The sequence below is a fragment of the Canis aureus genome, chromosome 5, assembly GCF_053574225.1.
Source record: "Canis aureus isolate CA01 chromosome 5, VMU_Caureus_v.1.0, whole genome shotgun sequence".
Lineage (NCBI taxonomy): Eukaryota > Metazoa > Chordata > Mammalia > Carnivora > Canidae > Canis > Canis aureus.
Genome location: NC_135615.1, coordinates 44,123,515 through 44,138,813, shown reverse-complemented (window position 1 = coordinate 44,138,813; position 15,299 = coordinate 44,123,515). Strand labels below are relative to the sequence as shown.

General features: G+C 40.1%; 1 protein-coding gene across 4 annotated transcripts in view; it reads left to right on the top strand.

The window, feature by feature from the left end:
- ANKRD55 (ankyrin repeat domain 55) overlaps nt 1-13,460 on the top strand; it is a 114,490-nt gene extending 101,030 nt beyond the window's left edge. For 3 of the 4 annotated variants that reach the window (XM_077897852.1, XM_077897854.1, XM_077897851.1), the window contains exons 10-12: nt 2,655-3,316; nt 10,839-10,931; nt 12,948-13,460. In XM_077897852.1, the coding sequence (XP_077753978.1) occupies nt 2,655-3,316; nt 10,839-10,931; nt 12,948-13,069 (877 nt within the window). In that variant the 3' untranslated portion in view covers nt 13,070-13,460. Of the gene's footprint in view, nt 1-2,654; nt 3,317-6,411; nt 6,469-10,838; nt 10,932-12,947 lie in introns of all 4 variants that reach the window. The other variant, XR_013379768.1, reaches the window with a different exon arrangement.
- The last annotated feature ends 1,839 nt before the right edge of the window (nt 13,461-15,299 follow it).

Sequence of the window (15,299 nt, the reverse complement as noted above, 5' to 3'; positions counted from 1 at the left end):
TTAAGAATAACCTATTCTCTGAAACCAAAAAAAGTTGTAATGAGAAGAACAGCATAGCTCTACATTATTTTTGCAAATCTCTTTGATATCTTCATAGGAACCTACTACAATAAATACAGCTGAATTCTCACATCTGCTCTTGCATTCAGTCTGTTGCAATACATTATTTTGATGGAAGTGTTTGAAAAAATCTTGCTTTGCATAGACATGTAGTTGGAGAAGGGAATATTTCAGTAACATTTTCAGATTATTATGAATACGTTTCCTTTGATATTACACCAAAACTTGACAAGTGTTAATTTCCTAAAAGTTAGTTGCAATGTGGACTATCAGCATATCAATGAACTTTTTTTTACCCTGTTGTATTAAAATCAATTGGTCTATTGCACTTTATTTCTTTTAAGATTTTATTTATTTATTCATGAGAGACACAGAAAGGAGGCAGAGACATAGGCAGAGGGAGAAGCAGGCTCCATGTACGGAGCCCGATGTGGGACTTGATCCTGGGACTCCAGGATCACGCCCTGAGTCAAAGGCAGACACTCAACCACTGAGCCACCCAGGCATCCCAGTCTATTGCACTTTAAATGAGTTTCATACCTGTGCATAATCATTCGGAAAATACTGGTTCATTCAGTTATGAATATTTTCCAAATGACACATCTCATTATACAATTTCTTAAAATTGCATTTGCTAATATCACCACTGATCCTATCAGAAAAGCCTTTATGTATCAGGAAGTAGTCAAGCTTATGGTATACAGGTTTTTCAAACTTTTAATTTTGCTTGAGAACTGGACTTTTGTCATTGGCAGCAGTTACTGTCAATTGTTTACCTTGAAATGACAGGTTTATTTTATTCATTTTCGTGAAAATTTCTGCAAATATCTAACTTTAACCAAATTACCATAGTTTGTCTGTGAGTCATAAAAATTGTGTTCTGTGGGAAAAAAAATGTCTGAGTTAGCTGGCAACTCAAACAATTACACAAGTGTTTTGCCTGAAGACAACTGTCAACCCTCATTATATAGTGGAAGTGCTTATGAGTATTTCCTGTTTTGTCAAAAAATGTATACTCAAAGGTTAATATTTAACAAAATTAATAACATTTACTGGGCATTAATAAGTCAGATGACAATTTTTTAAATGTAAGTCCATTGATGCTGCTATCGTGATTTGTACCAAGGGGCCATATTCACCCCACTATCTCTATTGTACCCTTAGAGCAAAAAGCAGCACAGTGAAAAAGACATCTTGATATTATTGTTATTAATATAGTTTTAACCTCATGGAACCGCTGAACACCGTTAGGGGCCCCACCTGCAGGGTTCAATGGGCCACACTCTGAGAACCCACTGGCCTAAATCACAATGTGTAACAGAAGGATGAGAGATTGTAGAAGTACTCAAGTAGGATTAAATCACACCAGGGCATATCCTATACAGGTCAACTTGAAAGAATGTTAGAGATTCCCCTGGGGCTCTCTGGTAGTATCAGGGATTCAGAAGTTGTGTTCAGTAGTTCAGAAAGCCTATTGAAAGGTGAAAGAAGGAAGATAAAAATACATCACGGAAATACATCACTGAATCTTATTCAGTTACACACTGTGTGGCCTGTGAAGAACAACATTAATTATAGGCCGTCAAGTGGTGATGTTTTTCAAATTACAGATGACAATATCTCACTCCGAAGAGGAATGTTGCAATCTGGCTTTTAGGACGCGCACATGGGTCAGGTTTCATCAGGTTTCATCATTAACTCGTTACCACAGAAAGCAAAGTCAATTTTGGCCTCAAAAGGGAATAACAGAATTTTCCAAGGAACAAAAACAGAATGGTGCCTCAGGGAAACTCTCCACACAAGAGGAGCTAGCCGGACAACTGCTGACCTTTATTTCTTTAGAATTTGCCTGCCCATTGGGCACTGCTCGCTTTTCTTGCCCTGCCACGCCCGATCTCTGGCATACACACTTCCTCTTGTGCAGCTGAAGCCCAGACTGAAGCTTCTTCCCTTGGTTTCCTTTAGTACAATTTTTTTTAAAAGCATTTTTTTCAATGGGAGATTTAGTAAAAATTAAAAGGGAAGTGAAGAACATTCAAGTAGCAAAAAATAGGCCGGCTTCCCGACGTAGATAATGTCCGAGCTCTGCCGGGATCTGCTGGGATCTCTTTCAGAGAAAGCCTGAAACCACACATCCCCCACCTCTACAAGCACCACCCTACTTCTAGTTGAAGCCTCACCTCACTCTTGGCCTTCATCTCTGTGACATAATAAAACTTACAGGCCTACTGACTGTCCTTGAGAAGTGAGAACAGTGTTTTAAGCTATTTTAGTTTAGTTTACTAAACCCTTGGTGAAAATAGATTATCTAGAGGTAAATTTTGAAAGGACAGCTCCTGTGGGGCCAAGAGGGATCTAAGAAATAGTCTACCTGGACAAAGAGTTGACCATAGCAAGGAAGGGAGTCACAAAGGGTGTTGGAAGTTCCTCTACATCCTTTGACTTGAGACAGCTTTGGGGTGTCTTTGGATGACCTCAGACAACCTTCTCAAGCAGATAGAACACAAGGAAGTCATTTTAGGGGAGGGAGAGGTTGGGGATCGTCTCCATTTCCTATCCTCTCATAGCATCCTTGTTATTTTATATTCCCATAGGACAGAGCCTACTCGACCCCTTCCTTCCCAGAACAGCAGACCCCAGAAGAAGGAGGGACGATTCAGCATGCTCAACCAAATCTTCTGCAAAAACAAAAAGGAAGAGCAGGGGGCCTATCACAAGGATCCCAGCAGGGACCGACCTAGAGGAGAGCGCACCTCGGAAGTCGATGACATCATCACCACCTTTGACAGCATCGTGGATACCAACTGCCAAGAAGAGCCTGGTGACCAGGTGGCTATGATTGACTTTAAGAAGCGGACCTCAGACAATTCAAAATATCTCTTGCCAGAAAAGAAGCCTGTGGCCCATAAGGGGCTTCCACCAATCAGAACGCAGAGCCTCCCACCCATCACCCTGGGCAATAACTTCCTGACGGCTTCTCAGGGGGCCACTTCCCATGCCGGCCTGAGCTCCGGTACCCATCATATGGCCCAGCGATCTCAGAAAAGCCGAAGTGAGCAGGACTTACTGCATAACAGAACTGGCTGCCAAGCATTGCTAGATAACCCCTGGAGAGGTGATTCCAACCAGGTGTTCTGCAAGGCTTGGACTGTTTCTTCTTCTGATAAGCTGCTGGACAGATTGCTCACCAGCAGGTCTGGGCACCAGGAGGGCTTGGGGCTGCCCCATCTTCCTCATCTACACAATCCTTCATCAGGTATTGCTTCCTTCTCTCATTCTGGGCAGGCTCTGTATGAGAAATGTTTCATAGGGTTCTAGATGAGGAACTGGAGCGGCAGTAGCCCAGAGGGCAGGGCCAGAACAAAATGGATGATTAAGGCCCATTATTTCCCTTGAATCTAGTGGATTCAAGATCTCCAGCCTGTGGAAACATTCGGCTTTTCCACCCTGAAAGCAATCATCAAGTTAAAGTATGTGCCTTCTCATCTACCTAGCAAATATGTGCAGTGACTGGCAGATTAGCGCAGGAACATTGGTATTTCCGGTAGCAAAGATTCTTAACCGGGGTAAGTGGCAATATGAGAAAGGGTCAAAATGTTTATGTGATGGCTTGTTTTTAAAATCAGGTGTTCAATCCCTACTCCAAACGTACCGAAACAAAATCTTGGTGAGGGAGACAGGAGAATGGCAATGCCTTCTATGTATATGCGTAGGAAGGAAATATATTCACACATTAATGGTTCGAGTTTCCACACATTCCAAAGGCTTACACTACATTTCTCCCTCCTGTTTCTTCTCCCAGATACACAGCGCCGCCACTCATCCAAATCTACTGATGTTATTTTTTATTTATTCTTCCAGTGATGTTTTATGCACATGTATGTACACACACACACACACTCACATGAAATATATATACACCAACAAATATCTCCCATTTAAAATAAATGTATCTCACTAAAGAATTTGTTTTTATACACATACAAGCAATATATATGTATCTGATTCCCCCTTTTTAAATAAATGTATCACACTAAAACTTGTTTTTCATTTTTTAAATGTCCCACAGGTAGTTCTGATGCACCCCAGAGAATGGGAACTATTGTTCTAAAACAGAGGTTACAAAACAGCTTCCAGAATCAGTTCATTACCATAGTATCTTGTTTTGTCTTCAAGCGAGTTAATTGCTAATATTTAAAAATCATGAAGTTTTACAAAAAAATGGAAGATTCAGCTTCTCTTGAGAAATTAAAACTCCTGGCAGCACTGAACCCAAATTCTACTTGGTAATAATGGACTGGTTAGGAATAACCACAGCCCCCTTGACGCCAGTTGGACATCACGGTCCCCAGGTCAACGCCATCCACAACACTTTCCAGTGTCTCTCTGTGTCATGTCAGTTGTTTGTGATCAATGTGTTTCTGTTGTTTTTCTTATGGTAGGGTTAAGGGGGGGGGGAATGATGTATCTTGAACCCCTATTTCTGTCAAACACAGAATGAAAGACCAAGAGAGCTATGTGTATGGTAAGAAGTGGAGGAGGAATATATGTATTTGAAAAGGTAGAGTATTCCTTCCTGTTTAAAACAGCATGAATCTGGCTCTCTTCCCCCATTTCTGTTTGCCTGGTGTCTGAAACATGTGAGTATGGCTCCCCGCGTATAAATTTATATGTATTTAAGCACAGGATAAATATGGATAAGCACAGGAAGGCTATTTCCCGGTGTCTGAGAATAACTCCACCCAACATTTACTTCCCCCGCAAAGCACTAAAGTGTGTGGTCAGTGGCATAGGTAGTGTTTTTGCTTTTATTCAACAGAAGGATAAAGGAAGGAAAGATATTAATCTTCTTTTTTTTTTTTTTTTTTAATTTTAGTGGCCTCCAGGGCCTCAAAGCAGTCTTCTTTCTGGATTTGGTCCTGTCCTGGCTAATACCTTCTCTTCTGAAAATCTTTTGAAATTTGTGAAAATCTCCTTCTTTTTCTTTTCCCAAGACAGTCTTAGTCTGTCTCTTCTCCATCAGTTACGACTGAGTTCAGCTGCCTATGACAGAAAGCAAAGCAACAATGGCTCAAACAACATTGAAATTCAGTGCTGCTGTAGGAAAGAAGTCTGAAGTAGGTAGTTCCCAGGTGCTTGGTAGCTCCAGCATCACCAAAGACTTAGGTTCCTTCCATTTGTGTGCTCCACAGCTCACCATATGATAACATTGTTCAGCTTAGTTCACAGTGCATTATGGCTAACAGACAAGGAGGAAAGGAGCACAGAGAGGCCAAAAAAATGGATATGCCCCAGCTGAGTCAGCTCCCATTAAGATGTCATCTCCACTAAGTACCCATGTCTCTCTTACACCTCATTGGCCAGAACTCTAGTCACAAGGTCATGCCTCACTACAAGGGAGACTGTGAATTGTAGTATTTTAAATCTCAGCACATAGCTGTCCCTCAAAAATTGAATTTTTGTTTCTAAGAGAGAAGAATTTTTGTTTCTAAGAGAGTAGATATTGGATGAAGAACTAGTACGCTCTGTCACTGGAACCATCTAAACTTGCTATATTACTGGAAATAAAAGGAAACTCAATAAACTTGCTTCATTTGAAATTTTGCTTCATTTGCCAGTGAAATAATTTGAATAGTCAGTCCTGGGGTGGCAGAAAAGAAGAAGCAAAATTCTCCAAGAAAACCTTGAATAATTAGCTGTGGCACATCAAAGCATTTCTTTTTCCAACCAATGTTTTTAAGCGCTGATAATAACTAGGAGCCATCCTAGGCAACTGAGTTGTGATAAGATAAATCTCCCAAGAATCTTCAGCCTATAAATGAACTTTTTAAAGATATAGATTTGCTCGAATGATTCTGCAACTGACTATAAAGCAACTTTCTTCTCATGTTTAGATACAAGATTATAGGGTCTTTAAATAGAGAGGACTTTAGCAATCCAGTCATTCATTAAATGGTTAGAGGGTCTTTGGAATCTGTCAAGACGCAGAATCATCCAGCGGTTAAGACACCGGGATTCAGATTCTGGCTCTCCCACTTATTTGCTGTTGCTTAATCTCTCTGGGTTTTTGTTTCTTCACCTGAAAAAAAAACTGAGAGGAAATATCTAACTCATAGGATTGTGAGTTGCCGTTAAGATTTAAAGAGGTGATACATGCAGAGTACTTAGAACAGTGGTTCGAACACAATGTTATACACATACAAAAGTTTTGTTTTTTTTTTTTAAAGAACCATGTGCCAGGCTGTATGCTTTAGACAGAAACTAGAAGTGACCTTGCTTTAAAGACGAAATTTAAGTACCTGTTGCTAGTCAACTGCTTGCTTGCTCTCACATCTCCTCTTTTCCCCCCAGGTCCATTCTGTCTCTAAGGAAACGACACTTCTTAGGCTCCCTTGCAGCTGCTTCCAGGTACTTTAGGCCAAGTACCAGGAGGCACTTGGCAGAAGAGGAAGAGTAGGAGAACGAAGGAAAGCTGTGTAGTTGTACACAGTGTCCCTCTGCTTCTTCTGGAAGCCCCAACAGTGCTTCTAACTCCTCCCACTTTTTCACACAGCTGCTCACTGTGGCTCTGGCTTTTACTAGCTTGTAGGCCTTCATAACACCATCTCTTCCTCTTATCTCTCCAGCCTAGGGGTGGTTGCCTTTTTTTTTTTTTTTTTTTTTTTTGCAACAGCTAATCTCTGGATTGTCCTACTCTCTCTTAGTTTTGGCTTCTTAGCTTTTCTATCACAAATATATGCAGGGAATTCCCTCTGTTTGAAAGACCAAGAGAGGTCTCTTTTTTTCTTGGATGAGCCCTGATTGATAAAGCAAGACATGTCGTCTCTCTGAGCCAGTTTCTTACTCATGCAGAGGCTGGGGCCATTATGTCTCATGAGGCCCTTTTCAGTTATAATTCACATGGCCTAGAATAGTTAAAATGGTTTACTCAAAGTCTTACAACTAATTAGTGACATTCTCAGCACTCCAACCCACATCCCCTAAATAGCAAGGTATCACTGTGGCAATGTGTTTCTCTCCTTAAATCTCAAAGTCAAGTTTGTTAGTATACTTACCAATTACCCACACTGCAATTTTCTTAGAAATGACATTGTCCTTCCCAAAACAAAAAGATTTCCCTGCCTTATAGATTTTATTTTTGTGGACATTTTTAACCCAATTTGAAATGTTTTTAGAACTACTGAGGCTTCTGGACTACAATTAGGAGGGTTCACTTAAGTGGTTTAAGTTGTTAGTCTAGCAGATTTCTAGATTGAGCGCCCATATTTGATATGGAAGTATAATACGGTAAAGCAATTAGATACTGCAAATCATACCACAGCACTGCTGGTCTGAACTTGGATAGTCCCTTTAGCAGTGGATTTTCTCTTTTCCTGCCCTGGGTTTAGTAGAAATAATAGGGCTAGCAGTACTACTGTTTGAATTCCTGGCAGCCAATATCCTGTGCTTACATCAGCAACCCTGAACATTTAGCCGTAATGATTATTGCTTAACATTCATTGAGACCTGTCAGTGGGCTAGATGGAGAGATGCGGGATGAGGCACTTAACCTAATGAGGAAATTTGGAGCACATCAGCTTAATTCATTGCGAGCAGCTTTCAGAGAAAATGGAACAGAAAGCTCTGTGGTGTTTGCAACCAGCCTGGTTATTTTCAAGCCATCACAAAAGTAAGAAAGTGCTCGCTTCCCTTCTTCCTCAAGAGAGAACTCCCTTCTCCCCAATTTGCTAGACTATCCCAGCAGCAATGTGCTCTTCTTCCTGTGTAGGTCTGATCCTGTGACCCCTCTGATTAAACTCATCAGAGGTGCTACATCTTTTCCAGGACAAAGACCAGACTCCTGAGCTGATAAACAAAATGCTCCCACATGGCTGGGCCTCAAAATGCTCCCACATGGCTGGGCTCCATTCTCAGCATCTGGGCCTTACATCTCCAATCCTTTCCCCCATCCCCTTGAACACTTCCTTGAATATGTCTCAGGGCCCCAACACCCCATACCTTTCGCTCTATGGCATCAGTGCCCGTGTTATTTTTACCTTCTGTCCATTGTGTGCTTGGCAGATTTGTACAATCTTTTGAGAACCAGCTCAAAAGCCACCTTGCCTGGAAGTCCCCCTGACTTCTCTAGGAGCTGAGACTCTTTTTTACTGTGAACCATAGAATGGCTCCACCTTGCTGAGCCTCCTGTGAGGCAGATAACAAAGTGCGTACTTCCCTTTTGCCAGCACTGCTGGAGAGGAGTTTTTAATCCCTATTCTGGAAATGAGGAAATTGAGGCATAGAGAGATTATACCACCTGCTTAAGGTCACAGAGCTGGGCAGGAAGTGATGAAGCAGAAGTTCGAGTGCTGTGGGATTCAAGACACACCTCTCCACATCCCTTTCCTATGTGATACCCTCACACCACTGCTCTTAGGCTTCAAAATAGAAGTTAACCTGTTTTTCCTCCAACATACAGTTATCCCTTCCTGAGCACCTTGCCTTGTCCTCTTTGCGCTCTAGGCTCAGGAATACGGTGATACACAATAGATGAATGCTGAATTTATTTAATTGCTTGACTGAATTCCATTGTTAAACTGTGAAAACCCTTCCACCTTTGAATCTAGGACAGTGGTCCTTGATCCTATCCTGATGGGCTGACGCTCCCTGAGATGCCTGCAGCACACATAACAGAGCTTTGGGCTGCGCACAGATCCACCTTGTCCTTCAAAACTGAGCCCAATGCCAGTGCAGAATGAAGTTGGGCTCTCCTCCCATCTCCCAAATCACCGCCCACCCCTTTCTGCCCATGTCTCATCTTGTCAAAATTGCTTTGACTGCTAGGGAGGCAGGATGAGTTTTATGTCAGACCAAAGTTGGAGCCCAAGCTCTGTCACTTTCCATTATGTAACCTTGAGCACATTTGAGAACTCTTCCAAGCCAGTGTCTTCATTTGCATAATGTGGATGATAATGGCATCTATGTCACAAGGAAAAGTGATTGTTAAGATTAAATGAAATTATGCCCATAGCATCCAGCCCAGTCCCTACAATAGTAAGTTCTCAGTAAACTTTAGCCATAATTATCATTATCTCATTTCTTGGTTTTGCAAATTTCTGCTCAAATGTTCATGGATAAATAAGGTATGAGTTGATATGGGTACTTACTGTAATTACTTACTGTTATTCTACTCAGGGATGTTTTCTTTTTAAATAGTAGCTTATGAGGTTATTTGACCTTTAGAATACAAAGGAATAAAAACATAATATCCACCAGAGAGACTGTAAATTTTGCTCAATTTTCATCAAATGGCAATGCTCAGAGGGCTGCCCTTATAATGCCCCTATGCAGATAGACAGTGGATCTTGGCTAATCTTTTTTTCTCCCTTATTCTAAGGACTGTCTGGCCCAAGCAGAAGAATTAAGCCTATCAGCAGTTCCTATAGTTGTTCTGATTCTTACAAAATTATGAGGCAAAAGATCAAATGAATACTTTCCCCACTCTCCGGGAGATTGTGTTAAACACTCCACAGAATAAAACTGTCATAATAACTAATGTTTATTAGGTGTTCACCTTGTAAGCTAAATGCTTTACATTTGGTCTCTTATTTAATTTTTATGACAAGTGAAAAGGACAGATACAATTACTTTCACCATTTTGTATTTCAGGAAATTGAGGTTTAGAGAGGGAGCATCTCTTACCCAAGTTGGCAGACAAGTCTACTCCTGTCCCAGGAGTTGACCAAATGGTCAACTATTTAAAGGGACATAAATAACTTGGGTATTCCTTTCTATTTTCAGACATTTAGGTCTATCTCTTGTAATTGGTGGTATATTGATAAATATTTAACAGCTGACTCAGTGCTTGCTGATTTCCATGGTGTAAATACTTCTATGACCGACGCCAAGCCACCACTGTGATGTCAAGAGCTCACTAAATTCCTGAAATTTTAACCATCAGTTCCCAAGAGCCAGTACACATGGCTCCAGCATAGCACTGCTTATAGCCTAAATTAGAGAATAGCCACATGCCAGGTGACTTCACCCAGATCCCATCTTCTAGGTCAATGATACTCAATCCTACAGCACATTAGAATACCTTGGGAAGTGATAAAAATCTGATGCCCTATTCCAGCCCCAGAGATTCTCTTTTAATTGATCTGGAGTTTGGCTGGGCTACAGTGTTTTTTTTAAACTCCTGAGATAATTCAATTCCTATGTGCAACCAGCATTGAAAAACACTGATCGAGAAGAATATATCCTACTTATGTGTCATTCACCACAGATTTGACTGATATATTTTATTGTATACCCTATTTTACTTTTTCAAACTTTTAAGTTGGTTTTTTTAAAGATTTTATTTATTCATGAGAGACACAGAGAGAAGATAGAGACACAGGCAGAGGGAGAAGCAGGCTCCTTGCAGGGAGCCCGATGTGGGACTCGATTCCGAACTCCGGGATCATGCCCTGAGCCGAAGGCAGATGCTCAGCCCCTGAGCCACCCAGGCATCCCTCAAACTTTTAAGTTTTATAGAGTGAGTGGCCAACTGTGCTTGTTTATAAAATTTTATTTCAACTCATTTATTCAAGAAATGACTTCCGATGTCTTTTTATTTCATTAAAACAGTGACTGGTATATAATAGAAACTCAAAGAAGTGTAGCTATTATGATTTTTGTTGTTGTTAGCATCTTAAACTGAGTGATCTCTAACAACTTTATGATTCTCTTATCCACTGGATTTTATAATTTGCACTTGGTTATGCTCAGATAATTGACACAATTTTGTTTGTCCCTAGGACAAAATTTTCAGCATGTCTCCCCAAATAGACCCCAGATCAGGGATCTTCCTTTCACCCGGAACAACCTAGCTCCCCTACCAGACCAAAAATGTAAGTATTATGAATCTTCTTCAGCTTCCTTTGCAAGTTAACATGTCTAGACACAACTAACTGTTATTTCAGTTTACTTTCATTTTTCAAGGGAACATCAGGCGCCAAAACTTGTAAATTACAGGAAAATAGAATAGAGACAGTCTTTAAAGTTTTGTCCAACTTGGTAATGCTTGTTTAGGGTAAAAAAAAAAAATACTCCCTCCCTTGAGGAATTTTTGTGTTTGGATTATAAAAACAATAACCAATGTTTATTTTGTTATGTTCTATTTAATGTGTGTAAGAAAGTGCTTTAAAATTTTTTCTCTTAAGATTGGTCTTTTGACGTTGGTTTCCTGACTATGATGAACAGGTACAAATATGTGTCATCCCTCTACTCAGAGGCTATGCATCCCTAAACGGAAAGGAATAATTATGTAGATGCTGTTCACCCATGTTACTTTTGACATTATTGATTTATTAAATAATATTTTGTACAAAAATTTCTCACAACATAAAATATTAAATATATTCTATTAGTCAGTGATCTTTAAGTTTGAGTGTACTTCAAGTATTACCTGGGGTGATTGTTATAAAGTAGATTTCTGGGCTCCACACCCAGAAATTCCGAGTTTGCATATCCTCATATCTGTGCTAGGAGGCAGATTTTATTATTATTTCCATTGTACAGATGAGAAAACTGATCTCACAGAGGTTGCATGATTTGCCCAGCATTACTTGGGTAGTAAGTAGCAGAGCCAGGAGCAAAACTATAAGACACTGAGTCAGCTGCCTCATGGAAACAAGCAATTCTTACTGGATTCTAATTTCCTTCCATCCTTCTCTTTCTATCCCAGCCCTGTCATTTATAACATGTATGCAAGCATGCACATACTCTCTCATTCTCTCTCTCTCTCTCTCTCTCTCTCTCTCCATACCCCCTTAATTGCAGAGGTTGAATGATTTAGGAGCTGCCTGGTTTCAGACAAGTTTCTTAACCTTCAGTTTCCTCCCTTAGCCTATAAGAACAGTGCCAGCCTAAAAAGGTTGTTTGAAGGATTACATGGTAATATATGGAAATATATTTATACATCCAATATAGGTAATATATGGAAAACACTGGCAACTGTTTGCACAGAATAAATACCCAGTATGTCTTTTCAGCCCCAGGCTGTAGTGTGGAAGGGACCAATCAAGAGTTCTAGGATTTCTTAGGTAAAAACAGTGAATCACAGGGTCTTAGTATAACCCTGTCATTTTGCAAATAAGGAAAGGGAGAGATGGAGATTTATTTCCAAACTCACACAAGGAATTAGTAGCAAAAAACAAAATCTCTTCCTTAACAGATCCATTCCTCTGCTTTTACTGATTTGTATAAAGTGAGAGTTTGGGATGGTGTGAATTCAATCACTGATGAAATTCAAGCCCGACCCTGTCTTTAAGCAGAAATGACTCACAAAGTTATCTAATGAAGTAGTTTCTCAGCCTTGAATCCTGGTGGGGTTTGGAGAAGCCAGAGAGGGGATTTTCATAGGCAGAGCCCAGGAGCTTTGCTCTTCACAATTAAATTTAAGGAGAGAAGGGAAGATAAAGATCTTTGATCAACTTTAGCTCTATGAAAAAGAAATGCGAAGGTACACAGGGCTTTTCCTAAAAGAAACTCAATTGCCTTTTGAGGATCGCATAAAAAGGCAGTACAGATGTCTTGGGGCTCATTTAGAGCACTGTGCTGACTTGGCCATCAACAGCTACTCCACCCCAGGAAAAGAGAGCTGTGCCAGGCAAGCATAGTCCAATCATGTTTTGATCAAACTTGGCCCCGTCTTGTATTTGTGCGTATTTGACATCCTGATGACATGTGATAAGCCTGAGTAGATACAGACACAACTTTTTCCTGCAGCTGAGCTCTCACCAAGACAAGCTCCGTAGAAATGCCTCCACTCCTTTAGAGATAACATCATTCTCCCAACACCATTCCTCCTGGGACTCTGAGAGAAGCAAACCTTGAAAGGCTTTCATTCTGTTCTTTCTCCCCAGTTCTATCTGGAGGACCTCTGCGGACAAACCGAGTGCTTCCTGCTATTCCAAGCCAACGGGGGCAGAGCATGCCAGCTGAAGACAGTGAAAACTTTGCCAATCCCACCAATGAAGAAAATTAACTGTGGGTCGCTCACTGTAAAAATATAGATTATATATATTTTCAACTGTCAAAGGATGAGAGTACTCTAGTTTGTGAGAACCAAGACTGATTTAGTAAATTGCATTATGGAAGCCATTCACGGTTTTATAACTCCTTATTCCAATGATATTTCCCAAATAAGCACTTAGAATCTTTGATTGTATATATATTTTAAGTCTGTGAGTTTCTGTAACGTCTCCATGCCAAAATAAAAAGTCAGGATTTGTTATCAGCAGGGAAACTCTGCTATGTTTGGTTTGTGTTGTGACATCAACAGAGGTTTTTGTCTTTGTTTTGTTTTGTTTTTCCTGAATGATTTTGTCTTAAAAAATGTATGCTTAGCTGAATAAAAAAAACAACAGAAAAGCATATTCCATACTTTCTCTTCACATTTATTATAATTCTACCCTAGGTTCATGAAACTTAAGTAAAATTAAAGTAGCAAATTCCTTTAATCAGTCACAGTTAATAGCTTTTAAATGTATAAGCTTCTGTAAAGTATTTTCCAACATCTTCTGATTCTGGCTACAGCCCAAATTATTTGCCAATGTTTATGTATCTTCTTTGTTATTTGATTATTTCCACTTATTGTCATTTCCAGATGTGGTTGTTCTAATAGTGAGAAGATCATGTAAGTTGGAAGCATCTACATCCTGGCCTAACAGAATGAGATAGGCATTTCTCATACATTCCTCAAATACTCTGTGTGTTTAATCATTCTTTTTTCTGTTTGAAATAATGGTCTCCGCCTACTCAAGACATTCCCAAACTTATGATGTAGTAAAGTTCAAAAGACTACTACTAACTGTAGATCTTAAGTCACTAAGATGTTTATGTGTTATTTGGACTGATTTAAATTTCAAGGCCTAGATGTATAAGATCGTAGTCATTCTGTGTTATTTCTAAGCCTATATGTCATTCTGTAATTATCTCAAGTACAACACTTAGCATTTTGTATTAGCATTATTTGTTGAGAGAGATCAGACTGTGCCATTAACTAAATAGAAGCTCCTCTGAGGCCAAATCATAGTTCTTTGGCTTTGCACTTCCAGAAATGTGTACAGTGCCTGGCACATAACAGGCACTCAGTCTTTTTTTTTTTTTTTCCAGGAAAGAAGGAAGGGAAGAAAGTAGGGATGTAGAGAGGAAGGTGGCAAGGTAGAGAGACATAGGAAGTGATAGTAAAGAGGTCCACAGTCTCATTTTGACAATGATAGTAGTCTGAATTAAAGATTATAGAAGAGAAAGCCCATGGCCAGTCATCCAAGCTAGACAGTAGCTGGTAGGGAGGACAAATCCTGGTGCAAATGGGAGAGCTCTCAGGACATAGATTCTGAGGGGTTTTCTGTTATGTTTTGTTTTGTTCTCTTTTCTTTTGTTTGTGCACTGCATATTTGAAAAATCATTCCCTGTGAGAATGATTTAGGTGAATCATTCATAATCATATTAATTAGGTGGTTCTATTATGTCACCTGGTTACTTCTGAATCTCTGTTCACCTGCAGGAGATACCTGGCCATCTACTGTTTGGCTTAATCAGGATAGGACAGCCTCTACTTCAATAATAAACAACCCCAAAAATCTCACCGGCTGACAGTTCTCATTCACAATACATGTCCCACACCAGCTGGCAGAGTTGGCTGATGTAGATTCTACTTCAGCATCCACCTCCTTGGTGACGAGAACAGAGGAAGTGCAAGGTAAGTCTCACACTACCTTTCACATTTCATTTGCCAAATCAAGTCGTATGGACATGCCTAAGTCCAAATGAGGTAAGCAAATGCAATCCTTCCATGGGCAGGAAAGGGGAGAATTGGAATATTTATGAATTATCCAAAAGATTACCACACTAACCAAAGCTCAGTCCCTAAGTGATCATTTAAGGTCCCTTTACCAAGTAGATAGCTAAGAGGCCAAAGCAATTAAAAAGACAAATAAGCAAACCATACCTGTTATAGCTAGGGGAAAAACCCACCATCCCCCAGCACTTGTACTTCTTTTCTTTTCTTTTTTTTTTTTTTTTTTAAGATTTATTTATTTTATTTTAGAGAGTGGGAGAGAGAGCACAGGGAGGAGGGACAGAGGGGGAGGGAGAGAGAGAGAGAAAAAAAAAATCATGAGCAGACTCTGCTGAGCAGGGAGCCTGATGTGGGGCTCAATCCCATGACCCTAAGATCATGACCTGAGCTGAAACCGAGTTGGACACTCAAC